The sequence below is a fragment of the Apus apus genome, chromosome 5 (genome assembly GCF_020740795.1).
Source record: "Apus apus isolate bApuApu2 chromosome 5, bApuApu2.pri.cur, whole genome shotgun sequence".
Lineage (NCBI taxonomy): Eukaryota > Metazoa > Chordata > Aves > Apodiformes > Apodidae > Apus > Apus apus.
The window spans coordinates 3,484,341-3,503,619 of NC_067286.1; the positions used below are offsets into that span (position 1 = coordinate 3,484,341).

General features: G+C 40.0%; 1 protein-coding gene and 1 long non-coding RNA gene across 3 annotated transcripts; one reads left to right on the forward strand and one right to left on the reverse strand.

Moving 5' to 3' along the window:
• The first annotated feature begins 428 nt into the window (after positions 1-428).
• LOC127385549 (uncharacterized) lies at positions 429-16,351 on the forward strand. The gene is made up of 3 exons (XR_007889697.1): positions 429-623; positions 13,732-13,897; positions 16,064-16,351. It is a non-coding gene; the product is annotated as an uncharacterized LOC127385549 (long non-coding RNA).
• NADSYN1 (NAD synthetase 1) lies at positions 1,769-19,125 on the reverse strand. 2 transcript variants are annotated; one of them, XM_051621401.1, is made up of 21 exons: positions 18,895-19,122; positions 18,750-18,810; positions 18,202-18,318; positions 17,283-17,336; positions 16,813-16,902; positions 15,897-15,948; positions 15,098-15,186; positions 13,739-13,856; positions 12,256-12,387; positions 11,544-11,618; positions 11,251-11,375; positions 11,011-11,059; positions 10,249-10,351; positions 9,400-9,568; positions 8,916-9,051; positions 8,264-8,370; positions 7,357-7,488; positions 6,806-6,875; positions 5,873-6,001; positions 5,174-5,350; positions 1,769-2,263 (listed from the first exon to the last, which is right to left on the reverse strand). In XM_051621401.1, exons 1-21 carry the CDS (start codon positions 18,977-18,979, stop codon positions 2,210-2,212), a joined length of 2,124 nt encoding a protein of 707 aa, XP_051477361.1. In that variant the 5' UTR covers positions 18,980-19,122; the 3' UTR covers positions 1,769-2,209. The 2 variants fall into 2 exon arrangements, with proteins under 2 accessions (XP_051477361.1, XP_051477362.1); XM_051621402.1 differs by lacking the exon at positions 1,769-2,263 and adding an exon at positions 2,270-4,819 and having other exon boundaries at positions 18,895-19,125.
• Positions 19,126-19,279: the final 154 nt, after the last annotated feature.

Consider the following 19,279-nt stretch of genomic DNA (forward strand, 5'->3'; position numbering starts at 1 on the left):
AAAATTCCATGGCATTACCTCTATCCCCACAGTCATCACTAGTGAGAAAGTGAACAGCAGCAGCTATGCATTCATTTCTCATCCTCAGGAGACAGCAAAGCACTCACAAAATGAGTTATTGTTAGTAACAGCTGAACTACAGACAGCAAATGGAACAGGTACAGTGAAAATCTAAGGATAGTAAAAGGAAAGTAGGGGTGCCCTGGTGCAATCTGTATTCAGCACTAGCAGGAAATAAATAAAATGCAATTTGCACACATGCTGAAAGAGCCATCCCTAAGAAACTTAAGTGTCCTTTTCCCAAGTGTTTGGATTAACAGGGAGCACATGTAAACATGGTATTATTTTTGCTATTATTTTTTATTTTAATGAAAACAAATGTTTCCTTCTTTCCTCTCCTGTGATTGTCAGGAAACAGAATCAGTAACTTCAGGAAGAAAAAAAATAAATAAGAAGCCTTCAAATGTACAGTGGATTCCTGAACTTGGTTTAAAATTCATCCTCTCACTCTGATTGCTACAGGGAGTAGAAGTGCCCAACAACAGTAAAGGAAGGAGAATCTCAGCTGGGGATTTCTGTCAGACTAACATAAACATCCTTAAGTACGAGCAACATCCACTAAGGTAAGATAGCCATGTATTGAAACAAATACCATATAATAAACCCACCAAGAACAATGCAGCATCTTTAACTCTGAATGAATCGATTCTGTCTTTCTGGATCATGGAAAACAGAAGTGGAGAACATGCCCCTTAGCAGACATTTTCCATTAGCAAAATGCACAGCCATTTAAACCAAAGTCTCTCTTGGTCTGAGCTCCCCTGCTGTCACTGCTACAACATTGTTTGCCCAGAACCTCAGAAATGCATTACTGGTTTCCCCTATTAAAAACTTGCCTTTCAAATAATTTTTTTTTAAAGCAATGGAAATGGCCAAACATTAAATGAACAAGCAGAAAAGGGATTAAAGTCAAGGAACAAGCCTATCCTTGCACCTTTTTTATTGTCCAGAGCACTGGACATATTTAAAATACCAGTGAAATCACAAAGTTAAAATAACTTTTTGCAAACAGTAGGTGGAAGGTGGCTAATGCACCAATTATGCTCACAGGAGGCTGACTTTATACTTCAATCTGCAATATTCAATCTATTTCCAGATGTTTTACACCCAGCAAGCTTGATTCCAACAGTAAAAGGATTATGTGGGCACATCCAACCACCCACTCATGGCATGGTCAGTGGTAACAGATCACACAGCTCCTAGACAGGCAGCACCAGAGCATATAGGAATTATATCAGTGGCATGGATACCAAACCTGTGTCCCTTCTATTCAAAATACCATGCCCCAGAAGACATTTCTTATTTCAGGTAGACCGAGTTACCCTTACATACCAAATATGCCAGGAGGTGAAAGACACCATGCCAACTTTATTCAAAAATCATTAAAATACAGCTGAGGGTCTTGGAGAGCAATAACCATTAAACAATCCTTGAACATCCTGATGAAGGGGGTATTTCTCCTCTCTGAAAAAATGGAGTCAGAGATGTTAAAGTTAATTGTCTCAGGTTACACAGCAAGTAGATGCAAAACAAGAAGCTGGACACTTAATTTGGATCCTACTAACAAGGAGATTACCCATCTGCTTCCAGTTAAACATGCTTCCAATACCTTGCTGAATTAGACTTTATATGGCTATCAAAACACTGGATCAGTCTACGTAGCCAATGCTAGATAAATAAAAAACATGTAAAATAGGAACAGACTCAATTAGCATTATAAAAGAACAAGTTTATTGCAAAGTAAAATGAGTTTTTCCCTTTAACTGCACATGCCAGAACTGCTAAAATTTTATACTTTCATCTGGATGTTGCTCAAAAAAATCTCCAAATTATTAGAACCAAACTTAATATTTGTATGTGTATACACTTTCACAAAACCTGCATTTATTTGTGACTGATTTTCAATTAATGACAATTAACTCAAGTAGTTGAAGAAAATCTTTAATAAATTATTCCTTAGCCAAACTATGGTTTAAGTATATTGGGAACAAAACAGGGAGTCAATTGTGGAAAAAAAAGGACTTGATTAAAAGTTACAGTGGTCATCTCAACAATTTTTTGGCTCATCTATTCTCATCATCGCAGTATAATCCAGTTTTTGAACATTCTGCTCAGTAAATTCATCACCACAGTTAAACAAGACAGCAGATCAGTCCACGTCTTCAACTAGAGAAATCCCTTCCTTTTCTTCTAGCTTGGATACCTGCAAGTTAAAAGGAAACTGAGTCAATAGTAAACACAAGTTTGCATTTCATGTCTCCTGTCTTTTCAGACTTCCACCACAAAACAGTGCAGAGCTCAGATTTATCAGGAACTGACAGTGGGATACAGGGGACAACTGAGCTGAACAGGCTGTTAGTTGTAGTCAAGAGCAAAGGTCAAACTCTCTCCTTACCCACGCCCTAAATCTCCCCCTGACTACATGCTCCCATCACTTCCTAGTTTTCTGTCAGTTTGGTGACTTCATTTGGCTGACTAAGGAGTGTGACAAGCACCAAAGCCACCTCAGAAGCCAGGAGAGACAGGAAGGTAGGCAAGACTACTCCTTCCAGTGACAGCTGTCAGGTCAGATCACATCAGGCCATAACCTGTAACACTGCCCATAAAAGAGAGCCTAGAGTAATTTAAACAAACACAGGGAATGTTTTCCATGCACACAACACATAATTTTATAAAACTGTTCACTGTTCTTAAAACAGAATAAAAGTTTATGCTAAGCTAGGCTGTTAACACCAACAATAAAATAGTTTCAGAAAGGATTCTACAAATCCATGGAGGACAGACCAAGAGCACAAACTAAACACAATGTTCTGCACGTTCTCTCCTAACTGGAAAATTCTGTTTTACATTCCTTAAATCTATAAGGATATATAGGGAGGGTTCTACTACAAAATCCCTATACTTATGTTCTTCCTACAGCATCTGCTACTGGCCATGAAAGAGACAGACAAAGATACTCTGATAAAATTTTTGGTTTGACGAAATGCAGCTGATCTTATAGCATGACCAACAAGCACTGGAAAAAGCAGAAGGCAGACTGCAAATACCTCATCTGGACACCAGCAGGTGTGCCAGCTTTCTTGGGAGCTATGCCACAGTTCCTTCTAAATTATGCCAGCTATTAAAACTCCAATAAGCATTTTGGCACCTATAAACTGTTAAAGTGCATGCTCTGAGAACACATCCTGTGCCTCAGATGTAACTCAAAGGCAGAAGCCACAGACAGTGCTACCAGAGTTCCTAAGGCTGCTCTAAACCACTAGAAACTTAATCACCCAGTTGAAACCCTCAGCTAAGTAGAGCTGAACAACAGTAAGACTCCAAGGGCAAACCTGGCAATTCCCAGCAACTACTATGATCTCAGTCTCCTTTTACTCCTGTTTCTTCTGCAGCAAACACAGAAGGAATTCTGTACTTCCAAGAATGGGTAACTAAGTTGCCTTGACAAGACTACAAACATCCAACATAGAAAAGCACTTTCCACAGATCCAACAGATTTCACTATCATTAGCATTCCTAAACTCTACTTTTTTAACCATTTCCCTTCACAAATGAGCTCAAGCTGTAACATGACTCTTTTCCAGGAAAACCTGGCATTACCTAACTAAAGGTGTTTTTTGTGTCATTTAGAGTTTATGCCTTATTTTCACAGTCCTGTTACAACGACAGAGAAACCTCAAGTGCAGATTAAGTCCCAGGAGTGTAATTACCAGTGGAGACATTGTCCTAGAGAACAACTCTCTTCAGAATTACAGTTGTTCTGAATATGCACAGTAAGTGGAAACTCTTCCAGGATTCCCTTTCTTGAATAGGGCAGATTTGACTTTTATTATTGCAAGTCATTATTTTCCAGTCTTGCAAAACGCTGTCCATAATAATGAGTTATCAGTTCAAGTTACAACTGAACTTGATCAGTGCAGGTTACTGTTGCCTAAATAACAGATTCTTCCCCAAACTTGACTCCCAGTTTTCAGGAATGAGTTGCAATGGCTCGTAGCCTTGCACAGCACAACTGCTATTACATACAAGTCTAGTTAAAGAGTGTAACAATATCCTGGATCATTAAAAGATCTTAATCACATTTACTGTAAGTATAAAATAATTACATTTTGGTCCAGACCCTACATAAATATTTTACCCAGCTCCCACTGAGGCCAAAATAACTTTTGTCCTGGACTGCAGTGGGGAAAAAAGTCAAAAATGATGCAAAAAAAACCCCAAAAAAGCAACACACCACACAGACCTACAAAAAAGCACTGCACGTGGTAGCTTTTATCCTAAGTTTCAAGGTAATAAAACACTATTACAGCATGTCTGGCATTTCACAGACGAGGGAATTAATATTTTACTGCATATATAAACATATTCTTAAAAGCAACTGAGGTGTAAAATCTCTGGCAGAAAAAAACATCAAGGCACTAAAATTTTTCAGCCCAGCACTTTTGCCATAAAAAAGTGCATTAAAATAACATTGAAGGTGTGAATAAAAACTACAAAAAGTTAAGCAAGGTTCTGAGAGTTGCCTGAGCCCCTCCACACCTCAGAGTGCTCACACTAAGCACAGCACCATTCCTGCCTCTGGATTTGAGCAATGTTATCTGTGAGTCAACTGACCTGAGGTTCAAAAACAGGTATTGCTGGAGAAGAAGGTGAGAGAAGCATTCACCATTAATTGCTGCCTCTTACTGGCTTTTCCCCCACTGATGCAGGCCAAGTCCTAATCCCACAATTACACAGATCCCTTCAGACAGGTCCTGAACTGAAACAAAAACACTTAAGCTTCTTCTCCATATTAGCACAAGACTTCAAGAGTATGGGCACACCTACTAGTTTCTGGCCTCAGTACATCTATTCCCTTTTTCTTCTTCTTGCTTCCCCACCAATACCACAAGCTATATTTAACAATGAAAAAAAACCCAAAAGAACAGCCTACGCTGAAACCAGAGAATTCTCAGCCTCACAGTTATGCCAAAACAACAATCTGGGTTATTTCTGTTTTAAACTACCATCCTAAATGCTCTTTTTGTTTTTTGCTGGATATTCACTGGGACTGGGCTTGTCCCATTGCAAGGGCTTTAAATATAAAACCACACAAGAAGTAAAGGGAATTTACCTGTTTATCTATACACCTAAATTGCCAGGACCATGTGGTGTTATAAAGGAAAGGCCTCAGGTCAAATCGGTTGTCATCTGGACTGTAGTTTTCAGCATGGTAGGAAGGAGTGAGGGTGGTCATTTTGTGTCTGTTAATGGAATACATCCTGAAGAAATGCTTAACCTTTGATGCCACCTGGTGTACAAAAAAAATACAGCTTTTAATCAAATAACAGTTCTTAGTATTTCAAAAATGTAGGTGAGAATGTGTTCCAGCTTTACACATCCATTTTCTTCCATTAACAATCACATCAATTATCTACCACAATCTGAACTTCTTCCTTTATGTACAAGAAAGGAAGAATTGTATAGCAGCAAAGCAGACAGCTCTTCAGTGTAGACAGACTTTCAAAGTAGGAGTCAAAGGCTTCTAGGTGTATTTCAGGGAAGAACTTTCCCCTGAAGGTACACTGCTGAAGTAACTGTTTTCAAATTACCCGATGACTTTCAAACAATTTGCAACAGAGTCAAGAAGCTCCATTAATTTAAGAGATGCACACCAGTTTTTCCAGCATATTCTGCTACAGCCATAAAATAATCTCTAAACACAGAGTAATTAAACTATCCCTTTTAATTTTAAGGAACTCTACTCAACTTTTCTCCAAACACCGTCTATTTTGGTAAAGACATTGAATGACTATTTTTTATTCTGTGTTACCTCTCTTGGAGTAAAAACTTCCTTCCACATATTAATCAGCTTACAGAACATGCTGTAAGGTCCAGCCTTTGCAATTTTTCTTAATTTGCCATAGACTGAGAGCTCTGCATACGTCATCCCCATGTCTGCCTGAAATCAAGACACACAGAAAGTCATTGAAAATCTCAACTATGGAAATTCTAATGAATAGTTTTATGGTGCAATTACAAAGAAACACCAAAATGAAATTGCCAGTTATCAAAGAGACAGAGTAATACTATGAGCAGAATTGAAAAAAAAAAAACCATACCTGGAATCTCTGCAAAATGGGAGACTGGAAATCCTTCCATGAATATATTTGATTTGGCCAGTGAAAACTTAATAGCTTAAACGTAAAACTTAATTGCTCAAATGTAAAACTTAATTGCTCAGATGTAGTATATATGATTAAGGCAAAGCCAAATGAAGTAAATGAGCAACACTTTGCTTTATCATAGTTTTACAATGTCCTACAGCTAAATATCCAACAGCGCCTAGAGGTAGTGGTTAGGGTTACCAGTCCTCTTGTATTCAAGTGGATAGCAAAGAGAAGGGGAGGGAGAAGAGGAAGGGCTTGGCCATCAGACATTTTAATAGCAGTAAGACCCTGATTGACTCTCTTTTGATACTAAGAAACTTGAAACAAACTGAATTTCAGAGCACCCGTCCTTCTAAGTGCCCAAAATATATATATAATTATTTTTTTAAAGTTAATTTGCTGTTTTGGAAACTGTTGTCAGCATAGATAAGGCTGGTGTGGGAAAGCCACTGGCAAGGCATTGGTATAAGATTGTTTACAATATGCTTGTCAATAAGCATGGATACATACAAGACAGACAATAGTTATTGGACAAAAAACAAATTTTGGGATAAGGTTTAGGGGTCCCAGAGCATTCTGAAATCACTGCCCACTACCTCATCAGTTTGAGCCACTTGTCCATCCACCAGGGGCTCTAACTCTGCAGTGGGGGGAGCAGACATGATACTGTAAGGAAAAAGTAAAAAGAAAAACATTAAGACTCCTCAGTCTTGTGAGTACTGTTAACAGTCTGGTTTGTTAAAAGTCAGATGTTTCATTCAAAACTTTTTCAGGGCATAAACTGCTCAGTGACTAGATAACGCTGAAGAAGCGGTACTTGCAAGCGGTTCCAGGTTTAAAAAGCAGCGGTGTAAACCAAAAAAATAAAGCATCTGATTCAAACAGTTCCTTCAGTGGAATTAACACCACAAATGCTTGCACACAGTAACTCTTACGACTGGGGGCATTTTCAGCACCCAGCCACCAGTTACACTGTGAAGGGTTTAACACAACCACTGAAAACCAGGGATGTGCACAAGACTTATCTTTACTAGCATCTGCAATATTTACTGCAGCTTAGCTCTGTTACTAGAGAAAACCAAATCATAAAGCCCACAATACACTGCATGCAAATACAGTCACCAAAATCCACCACTTCACTACTCACCTCCTGAGGGCCGTGAGCTGAAAATTTTCAATGCAATATTGTATGAAGTTCTTTAGATCAGTTTTGCTGATTCCACCAATGGGGTTGATATCAGCACTTGAGCAATCATACTTTGTCAGGTAGCCTCGGAGACTGAGCAAGAGAGGAAATTTTATGTAGTAAAGGATAATATGTAATAGGTTTGTGCTATATAGAAAATATGTTGTATAAAAACAGGGAGAAACAAACTGCGTATCATTAACGTATTTATACACAAGGGGCAAACAGGTGTTCAGCTGCAACAGGGTTATCCTAAAGCCACGAATTTGCCAGGAGGAAGATGATATTTTAAACAATTATAAAGCACTGCAAAACTGCCCATGCTAAGGTAACTCCTTTGCTGCAAAACTAACAAAATAATGTCCCAAGCAATTAAAAAAAATAAGCCCCACAACACCCATAGAACAAGCAAACACTCCTCTCCCCGTATTTGAGGTTCACAATGCCACAGTCTTACAGGGATTGCTTTAATCTTCAAATAGCCAGCTCTAACAACAGTTCTCAGATTTTTAAAACTATTTTTCTATTCTGTTTTTCAGCTCAAAGTTCCCAACTTAATTCCTATTACAGCATTTGAAAATACAACAAATAACAGATTGGAAAGTTAACCTGGTAACTGCACAGGCAAGCTCTACTGAAATGGCAGTTTAATGGAAAACTGTGGCAATACTTTGGCTAAACTTTCAAAAAATACACAATTTTCCATTCAGCTCAATTCAACATTTACATCAATTTCACTACTGTCACTGTATTTTTAGCTTGTTACCTTTTCTGAGTAATAATCTACACTGGGATTTGCTAGAGTTGCAAAGAAATTCAGCAAACTCTCCCCAGTTCACCTGGTTTTAGATTTGAAACTGTCACTAACCTCTCATCCACATTGGCTGATCCTAGCACTAGAAGTCCTCCTGGCATCCCACGGGTCCATAGTGTCAGCTGAGCAAACAGGTAGGCAAGGACCATTCTTATTCTAGCCTGCAAAGCAAAATGAAAAATAAAATTAAAAATAAAACAAATTTACATAGCAGAATACTTTCTCCCCAGCCATTTTTATTAATCAGTCCCCTAAACAAACCCATGAAGAACAAAATGCAAGAGGGGTAAATGTTCATCTGACGAGGATGGTCTTGTGGAGAAGATGCTGAATAGATGTAAATCCTACTGGACTAAGACCTGTCTATCAGATTATTTTGCTGCTCATCTTCCTGACCTGGCACCCTTCCATCAGGATGCTTTTCTAAGCACCAAACCTATTGATGGGATACAGACATCTACTATTTCTTCCTCATCATCCTGTAACACTCACAAACGATAGTTATCTTGGTCTTCCCCTGAGTTATGTGGGACTGTGGAGTTCTGCTGCAGACAAGTATTTACTAGAAGCCCAGGAACCTTCAGAGACACACCAGAAGTTCAGGTTTTCACAGCAACACAGATGAAGGGCCCCCTCGCTACTTTACCATTTTGTACTCTTTTTCAATAGAAATTGTCTGACCTGATTCAGCCTACATGAAACACACCTGCACGTTCTGGAGTGCCAGGTTTTCTCTGTTGGTCCCTCCATAGGCAGAAAAGCGGGGAGTTCGACCTGTCACCATGCTGAAAATTCCCACAACAGCTTTCACAGCCACATCGATGTTCAGATTGATGTGATAGCTGAGAAGAATTCAAGCAGAAGGGACTCAGCTTGCACGGTCTGACTAGATAAAATAGCATTAAAGAAAAAAAACCCACCCGTAAATTGTTTTAAAGGCTGCTACTATCTCAGTATGAAGAGCAACACTTTCCAGAGTCTGTTTCCAAACTTCCATGTCCTTCACCAAATGCTTCTAAGTTTGCCTCACATTTACAAACTTAGATAACACTGTCTATAACACTCCTCAACAGACCCATTATTCCTCTCCTATTTTTTCCTATTTTAGAGTTTAAAAGATTTATATGGAAGTCTTTGCCAGAACATGGTTTGTTGTTATTTTTTTTTCCCCAGCGCTTCTCAGTTTGTACCTGCCTATTTGCTCAGCCAGAAGTTTAGCCCTGTTGCAAGTGTCCTGGGAGGAGTTCTCACTAGCCATGTAGCAAGTGGTAAAGATGCGCTTGCAAAGTTCTTGAGGCTTCTCAGGGACATAGGTTTCATCATTCACAATCCTGCGTGCATCAGCCAGCACATCTGCATCTGAGGACAAAGCAAAAGAAACGGAACAAGAGTGGAAATTATTGCACTCCTGCTATCCAGGACATGCAAGGATCTTGCATGGTCCTTGTACTCCAATCAAGCTTTACGCTGCCCCTCACAAATAAGATGACTCCACCATCTAAATCCCCAAACGTATTTTTATAGACCACATAAAAGAATAACTGATTTTGGTCCTGATCTTGAACATAAAAATATTAAATCCTTTTATTCTATGCCTTAAAGAAACTTCACAGAACATACCATCAAATACATACAAAGGCATAGCCCAACGCATATAGTTTACTTAAAGCCAGTTTAAGAGCTTCAACCATGTCTAACCATGTTTTGTAATGCTGAATGTAACAGGAGAAAATTCTCATAATAACTGAAATCCCAAAACTACATCAGCCAACATTTTGAATTACAATCTAGACAGAAACCCATCTGAGTTCCACATCCAATTCTTAAACCCAAGAAGAAAATTATTAAGCCAACACAAAGAACCTGAACCTGTATGCACATTTTTGCTGGAATTTCTGAAGACACACAAAGGATCCCATTAGAACAATCGGGCAAGAGTCTGCCATCAATTAGCTCTTGCCTCTACTGCACCCAGCTAATTTTAACTTGTCTGCAACCATCAGTAAAGCATGCCTAGCCAGACATGCACATCTACTCACTTCCATTCTTGACTGCCAGGCAAACCTGGTGACACATGGAGTACACTATGCAAGCTGTAGCAGAGCTGTCAATTCCACCACTAAGAGGTAGGAGAAATCCTGCCTTGAAAACAGAGCAAGAAACAAGTCCCAGCCAGTAAAATTGGAAAAATCTATATTGTACCATTAAGAAACATATTATTGAAAATGAATTACATGTGCATTTTTCAAGTCTGCTTATATTCTGCTGGGGAAAAAAACAAACCAACCAGACCTAGCAAACCCTCTTAACTCTTATTAATTAGACACTCAAACAAGTAGTCAGTGTAAATCCTTTGGCTAGGAAACCTTCCAGTACATCTTTATCCTCTTGTAAGACAGTAGAGCTAATCAAAAGGATTAAATTTTTCATGTATATTTCAATATTGAACTGAATTACTAGTTTGTGCCACTGCTTATTTTAAATATCTCCATTATGCCATTAAAATATTTTCCTTACAAATAAAAATGTTTCAAGGAAAAAGAAGTGCCCTTTATTAGGTAAGTTGGAGTGTTGCTTTCAAAGAAAGCATGATTCCTAAGGAAAAGGTCTGAACAGCACACTGAAGTCTCACTTTCCATATGGATTTTAAGTCTAGACTTAAAATCAGTGAAAAACTGACACCCTGCACCTCGGACTAACATCACCTTGCACTAACAGCAGCACAGGACAGCAATCTGCACTGTTGCTAAGGGACAGAAGATGTGAACACCAAGCCAAAGAACAAAACCAGTTGTTCTTACCTGTTTGCTGCGCCTTAAATAGTCCCAAAGCCAACATGCAGGGCCAAGGCTGAAATGACAGAATGTGCTTTTTACAAGAGGGTTATGGAAAAAGACCTAAGCAAGTCGACATACTTGCTGTACTCTTCCAATGAGATCCTTCCTGTGTTTAAATGTAATCTTACATTTTGGGGTTGTGTTTTTTCTTCCTTTTTTTGTTTTTAATCAAAATAATTCTCAAGCAACAAATTATGTGCTCACCTGATCTCCTCCTCAGGACTGTGATGCCTCCACTGGATTGGCACAGAAGTAGGTACAGCTACATCATCAGAACATGACAGAGCAAAATTCACTTTTACCCTGGGATAAGGATTCACTTTACTTGCCTAAGCAATAGCACAGAAGAATTGGGAAGACAGCAGTTTTAATGTAGCGTACACCTACAAAACATCATGCCTATGGTGAAAATCAAGACATGCAAATACTTTTTTCAATCTAATAATTATTTAAATTGGGCAGAGTTTACAAACACAACCCCTGTAAGGAATTCTTACCGCTAAGTTACGAGATGAAATCTCTGCTCTGTAACTTCGAACATCCTCCAAGTCCAGAGTGGCAACCAGCACCTCCTGTGGAAGGGCTTTCAGCATTAGATTGGTTCTACACAAAATGATAATCAACATTTGACAAGCCTGGACTACAAAAAGCTTTGGGAACTTGCAAGCCACAAAAGTAGTGCACTTGTCAGAGGGCTGAACAATAGACTCACCATCAGCTGAGGTGGGGACAGAAGGAAAAGGCAAGATAGGTACTGAGGAAAGAGATTCACTTGGCACATAATGTGAGGAAACCTACAGCTTTGATGACAGAACTACTGAGAAAGGGCTTTTTCAAGTAAAGCTCAACCTATCAACCCTTCTGTTTACCAAATGGGGTCAAAATTAGAACACGGCAACCTTTGTCCTTTTTTTCTTAGATAAGGGAATATAAATTAACAGGGTGTCTCCTAAACATGGTGATGGCATAAACCAACATTTGCATGAAGTTTCTCCACTGTGACAACTCCTCCTCACTCACAAAAGCAGAAGATCTCCTGTAGGTCAGATCTGGAAAACGTAACTAGGAAAAACCTTGCAACTAGTTCAACAGCATTCTAAAAATCTATCTTTTTAGCCTTGAGACATGGATCTAATACCTAGAATGTCAACATAAGTGAATCCATACTGATTACAGCTGTAACTAGCAGCTATAGGTTGAATACATTACCACATCATCAAGAGAAAACTGGGATCCTTGTGCAATTGTTTCTCCATTCATGGAAATCATGGCACACCCATCATAATAGAGACGATCACCATCACAACCCTTCTGGTTAGCTAAAACATATATTCCACCATTCTGGGAGGAAAACAAACATGCAGACAACAAAGTGCTTGTTAGAATATAGCACCTGACAGAATGTTAGAAGGCAAAATGCTATTTCTCTGTTCCTGTCCTTCTTCCTCTGTCTTGACATTGTGAATAATATTTGGGACTCTCTTGTCATTTGCATGTCACGCAAACAACACAAACAAGTAATTACATCAGTAAATGTAGTAAGTGAGCTCCATCCTTTTCACACTGTTTGAAGACAGTCTGCTCTTATTAGCAAGAAGAGTAATTCCCTTAGCCCAAACAGAGAGGGCTACACTTCTAAACCGGAATTCTAAGCTCAAATTGAGATTGAGAAAAGCAGGGAAATTATGACAGAAGCTATGTTTGGATATTTGAGGACAGGGCAGTTAAATATAACCAAAGCACATCAAATTACAATGACAAACCTGTCGTCCAAATTAAACATTTTTCACAGTGCAATGTACATTCATTACTTTGTCTCCATCACTGTTAGACAGAATTACAATCTAATAACTAAATGTCTTCTCTTTTTTAAAACAAGCAGAGCTTTGAGAGTAGAAAAATATATTTTAAGTAAGAAGATGGCAGGAGAATATAAAAAGTCTGAGTGTAAACACTGATTTCTATTTCCCCTTCCTGATACAATTACTGATACTCCTCCAACTCAGTGTTGCTATGTGAACAAAAATTGTGCAAGAAACTGCCACTTTAAGGCAATAAAAGACACTTTCTTATGGTTTTATATGTGTGTTGACTGAATTAGGAGCTGCTAATGACCTGCCAATTCAGCATATGGATCATATTGAAGATGATTGCTCAGGCACAGATAAGTTCAGGGAGCAACCACAGCCACTGGTTCTTTGCCCTTTATGCAGAACGTGCATTCAACTACAGCCTTTCAAGCTGGTTGCCTTCTCTATGCAGTGGACTCAACGTTTCATACTTCAATTACTGAAACACAATTACTCTGAATAACTATTTTCTATCCATTATACAAGTACAATTTTTTTTTTTTCTTCAGTTTAATGGAATTTAGATCAAGATCAAATACATTTTTGCAGTGTAGGTCTCCAGAGCTGGGAGTTCTGTGTGTGAAGGACAGATTATACAGTTGGCTTGCCAGTGCAGAACTATGTGCTCCCATGCAAGGCTTCTCAAGGGGGTTCCCCCCACACACACTCAAGTAGGTTTGTATCTCCTCTATCCCATGCAAATATCAACCTCTCTTTTAGTCCACTGCTCCACAGACCAGACAGAGGTGAAGAAAATGCTGTGTTCTGTCACAGGAGACTGTTCTGACATAAAATAAGGTGCATAACCAAAAAATTAATTGTATTTTTTTTTTAGCCTATACCTTTGCTGTGGCAGAATTCACCAAATCCACCCGGGTGTGAGCCTTCCGGAGCACATGGTGACTCCCTGAAGAGTTAGTGAAGATTTCCACACCATCAAGTCCCATTTCAATATGAGGGCTGTCAAAGCAAAAGGCAATACCGCGCTGGGAATCCTGCAGGTATCATTTAAAACCACTAACAAATAAAACCATCTAAGTCACTGCCAGTTTTCTGCATGTCTTAGCTCAAACCAGCAGAGGACTCTCAAAAATGTCTGTTTTCTTGCAATGCTTGGCTCTCCTGTCCAAGACTAGTAGTGGTTGCAGAGGGAAGAAGGGCTTTGGCTCATTCTCTTCTAAATGAAATGCCTTCTAATTTACTCCATAAAATCTGGGTCTCAAAGAAAGACCATCTTGTTCTGAAAGGGCAACACTGAGATATTCTAGCAACACCACTTGTCCCATTTCCCCTCTCTCCTAGTAAACCCAAAAGCATAAGCAAACAGAACCACAAGAAGATTACTTTTATTGCTTTTTAATTTTTCCAGTGTCAAGAAATACTAAAAAAAAAAAATCTTTGCCTCTACCCTACCTTCTGCAGTTTTAAGTTAATTAATGTCTGTGACTGGGAGATTTGGAAAAACATGAGGAACACTTAGTTTATTTTGTCTTAACTGCAACAGCTTTCATGTAACCATTTCTCCACCCTCAACTCATGTCAGACCTTTGTGATGGGATCTTCTTTGTGGTTGGGAAGAACTTTAAATAGGAACAGCAACTAAAACAACAGTAAATAATTACCTAAAGGCACTAGGCTTTGCTTTCCCTCAGTGACCTTTTGTTGTTTCCATCTGCATTGCCTTTATGCATTGTCTGATGCTGGTTACAAAATTTCTGAGATCAGGTACAGCAAGTGGTAATAATATGGGATTATAATTACAAGACAAAACTGATAGTACAAAATAACTTTGTCACCACTCTGACTAGATCGTTACAGAGGCGGATGCAGAGAGGATGTTTCAGCCACAGGCTGAATAAAACCTGAGCAATACCTGGAATGGGAGCACTATAGTTACGTCATTTTTTTCCTCAGCTCACCTTTTTCATTCTGCTGCTTTTCTGTATTTCTCTGCTCCCTTCTGTTTCAAATGAATTTAGCTTAATCACCTAAAGCTTCTTTTGCCATCCTGCATCTAGCCTAGTGAAGTCTTTCTCATGATGTATTTATTGCTCCTAATTATATTTCACTATTTTAGCTTACTGGTACTTTCCTGAAAAATATACTCCCTGGAAGAACTATAAGCAGATGTTGTCAAACATTTATTTTAGGCAGGTCCAGGGTATGTTTTCATTTACTTTTAATTTATTCTTCTCCTTTACCTGTTTGGTGCCCAGAGCTCTTCACATATTTCTGCCCCTAGGCAGGTATCTTTGGTTGCTAGCACTGCATCCCCAAAAGGAACAGTTTCCTGAGGAAAAACCAAGAGCATCCTTACACACATGTACTTTAAAGAATCTACTAAATGCTAAAAAGTTAACTGCAAATCTTTTAAAAAATCTTAACATGTATTACTGACTTATGTGCAGCGAGTGACTCAATATCAATCACATCACACCTTTCCTCATTTTATAGTAAGGTTAAGCAAAAAAAAGAAAAAAGCTCTAAACTGCAAACCTCTGGATTGTACTGAAATTTGGTGTCAAAATTTCAGTAGTATTTGGGTACAGTGCTTTGCTTCAGGACAAGCCTTTTGAATTAAACAATCTGAAAAAGAGACTTCTAAGAATCACGCTCACGCTTTAGCAGGAAATAACCTATGTTTCAGCCCCTTCTGAATAAAGGTGACATTTTAATTTTTTTAGCTCAAACACATACTCACTTCTAGTCTCAAGCACAGATAAACTCAGTACCAGAACTGTGCAAAGTAAGACAATCTTCAAGACCTTGTACATATAAATAAATGGGGCAAATTTGAAGTGTACGTGTTTTGCTGCCAAATAAAAACATAAACTCAAATTATGGTCTCATTTAATGTAGCTGGGAACTATCACTGAAACCTATGAATCTGCAACATGACTGACAGCAGATTTTGGTGCATTACAGATTTGTGCCACAAATTCTGTTCATTTAAATTGCTGAACCTGGAAGATACTAAAGTTAAAAAGTGTAAAAACTCACCTGTCCAGTCACTTCCTGAATGATCCCAGGTAGAAAATACTCCTCCACTTGCCTAAAGCAGGTTTATAGGTCATGAATACAGTATTATGTAAATTACAGCATAAAAACTGATTCTAATCCCCACATTCTGTCACCTACTAATACTGATTAAAGAAATTGTGTTTCAGTTGTACAGGGCTGTGTATGTTTGGGAAAAACAACCTTCATACTTTCTGTGAAATTATTCAGAAACATGAAGATCAACAGCCAGCAACATCCCCCTGCTTCAGAAATGCATGGTAGACAATGCTCCATCCTAGCTATGAACAAGACCTAACAAAGAACACAATGTGCAAGCCAAATACCAAATGAAAGTTTATCTTTTTTGCAGTGTTACTACACAAGTAACTCAGATTGACTGGGGTTAAGAAGACAGATTTTCAGGGGCTCTCTAAGAATTAATTTACTGAGACCACCAAGTTAGAACTACAGGGTGAGTGGATGGCATCAGGGATGAACATCAAGCACATTCTGGAGCATCACAAGGTACATAGCTTCCATCCTCTGCAGTCATTAAAATTCTGATGGAGCTCATTCATTTCACATTGTTTTCCCATTGAATATTGAACAGGATGCAGCGATTGAGCAGATGAGCACAGGCTCTTCCAATCCTGAACTGCACACAGTTAGAAACTAGACACAAGGAAAACAACACTGCTGCACTGGTTGCAGGATCACTGAGCCACACTTTTCCTTCCAGCTCAGCAATTCAGAGTTTGATTGGACTTAATACACTTTTTAGCTGAACTTCAGTTATGTAGCTTAGCTGCTTAGCCCACCCTGCAGCAGCACAGATGGATTGCTATGGAGATTTCAGCCCGTGGCTGCAAAAGGCAAGCTGTGCTTTTACACACAATTTCAATGGTAGCCATCCTACCTTGCTTTGTTCCACGGGGTAAACCATCTAAGTTCCCTGTAGTTTCCTGCATTTGCCAGTGATATTTTCGGTCTGATCAGAAGAATTTTTCTTAAAACATAAAACAAAACAGAAAGGGCAAGTTAAGACCTGAGGTACAACCAAAGAAGACCGAACAAAAACACTGATTAATACAAACTCTTCTTCTGTTATGATGTACATTAAACATCTCCTACATACAATAAGGTTTAAAGTTTCTGTTTGCAGACTGAAGGGCTTTCTGGAGTCTTTCAGAAAGCAGTGGGGATTTCGTTTCTACAAATTCAGAAAGGAAAAAAGAGATAATGGAAAACATGAGTTGGCTCTCTGAAGTTTAATAGTTGTGAAGACAACTCCATCGCTTCACACAGCGCTGAAGAATCTTTCCTGAAGGCCAAACAGGTCTCTGAAAGGATACACTAATGCATCAAAACACAGAAAGAACTACTCACTTATTTAAGAAGATCACTCGACAGTTGTAGCGAATGTTTCTGTGCAGAACAGGCCTGTGAAAATAAGAAGCAAAGTTACCAATGGCCAAGCTTGTTAAAGGAAACCTAGAAAAGCTACAGAACCTACTTCACTGCTCAAAAACTATTTTTAAGACAATTCCACACTGTATCATTCAGGAGAACTAAACAAAGCAATTTATCAAATTTTAGCTTCTAATTTTTAATCCAAATAGTTGTTTTCAAAAATCAGAGTTACTGACCATTCTGTCAGTCCCAGATTTATCAGCTACTGCCAGATCACTGGCAGGCCTGAGACACACAAGCCAACCAGAAGAATCCCCCTAGCTGGCCTAACATATTTGATTAAACTTGACTTCCTATGATACCACCAGGCTAGTTCAAAATAAAGCTAGCTTTACATGTTTGTATCAACACTAACAAGTAGGTGTACAGACATTAATTTTACAGTTTAGCAATGTTCATTGTCAGCATGTAATTTACAATGGTTTCAGTGATTTTGGCATACACGTGTATTGTTTAAAGATGTCTCTGAGGCAAAAGAAGTTACTTTAGCCTTGACATTGCTGAAAGAGAGCCAATTTATAAGGCCCTTTGTGTTATATATAATACTCCTACCCATGGCAATTGGGTACCCACCCATGAATGTTCCAACAAATAACTGCAATTACCCAGTTTCTCTCCTGACAGGCTCAACCACCAGAAATCTTTGAAAGGATTACCCCTCAGGAAGTGTTCTGCATGTTGCAGTTCAAGCCATGGTAATCAAAAGGGAAAGTAATGCAGTTCCTAAGATGTGTTTAGAAGCTTGATGAGGAGCTCTCACTATCCAGGTACACAGCAGAGGCAGCTTTCCTGAGAGACCTACACCCTTATCACATGTACAGGAAAAAAAACTTACATTCCCACGTCACAGATAATATCTTGAGTAGCTGGAGACTCCAAAAGCTTTGCCAGGACTTGAAATGAATGCAAGAGCGTGTCAGACTCATAATAGTGATCTGAGCAGCCATACCCACTGCATGTAAAAACGTGAGAAAGAAAGAATTCAGACACCACAACCAAGGGACTTCTTCAATACGAGGCACACCTCATTCACAAACAGGCAATTTACACAGAACACGAAGAAGCAGCAGTGTCAGTATCATCCCTACAGACAGCACCCAAAACTCCGGGGCATCGCTGGGGTAATTCCTTTCAAGGAGCAGCAGCTTGGTCAGAATTCAAAGAGCTGCAGTTTTAATGAAAAAGGCTGGCTGAAATCGGTCCAAAACTGCCGGTACCAGCCAGGTTGCCAAGACACGAGAACCCGTCTTGTGCTTGGCAACTACGATGCTCTTCCCGCCGCCGAGCCGCACGCTCCGAGGGATGCTCTGGGCACAGAGCCCTGACGGCTCTTCCCCAGTAAACCCGGAACGAACCAAAGAGCGAACCACAAAGCCCACTCACCAGATTTCCAGCTCTGGACCAAGCCGGTACCGGGCCCCTTTGCTCTTGGCGATCTCAATACCTGCAAGACAGCTGGATTAAACACCGCTCCGGCCCGGCCCGGCGCCTCCCCCCGCCCCGGGAACGGCCCCGCAGCCCCACTCACTTCTGAAAATCCTCTCCAGGTTGCCTTCAAAATCCAGGGCCCACTGGTTGAGGGCACAGGAGGCCAGCGTGACCGCCCGGCCCATGGCGGCCTGCCCGCTTCCGGGGCCGGGCCGGACCGGGCCGGACCGCCCCTCCCGCCGCCCGGCAGTGCCTGGATGTGGGGCCGGGACCTCCCCCGGCTCGGTGGGCCCGAGGAGCTCCCGAACACCGGCTGCTTTCAGCGGGGCTGCCGAGCCGCGGGCTCCCCCCGGCCCCGTCCCCCTCGCAGCTCCGGATCCCCCCGCCCCCGCCCCCTGGGCTCACAGCGGAGGGGACTGCAGCCCCAGCGCCGTTTTCCGAGCCCCGCAGCCTCTCTCCTGCCCAGCAAGCTCGGTACCGAAGGG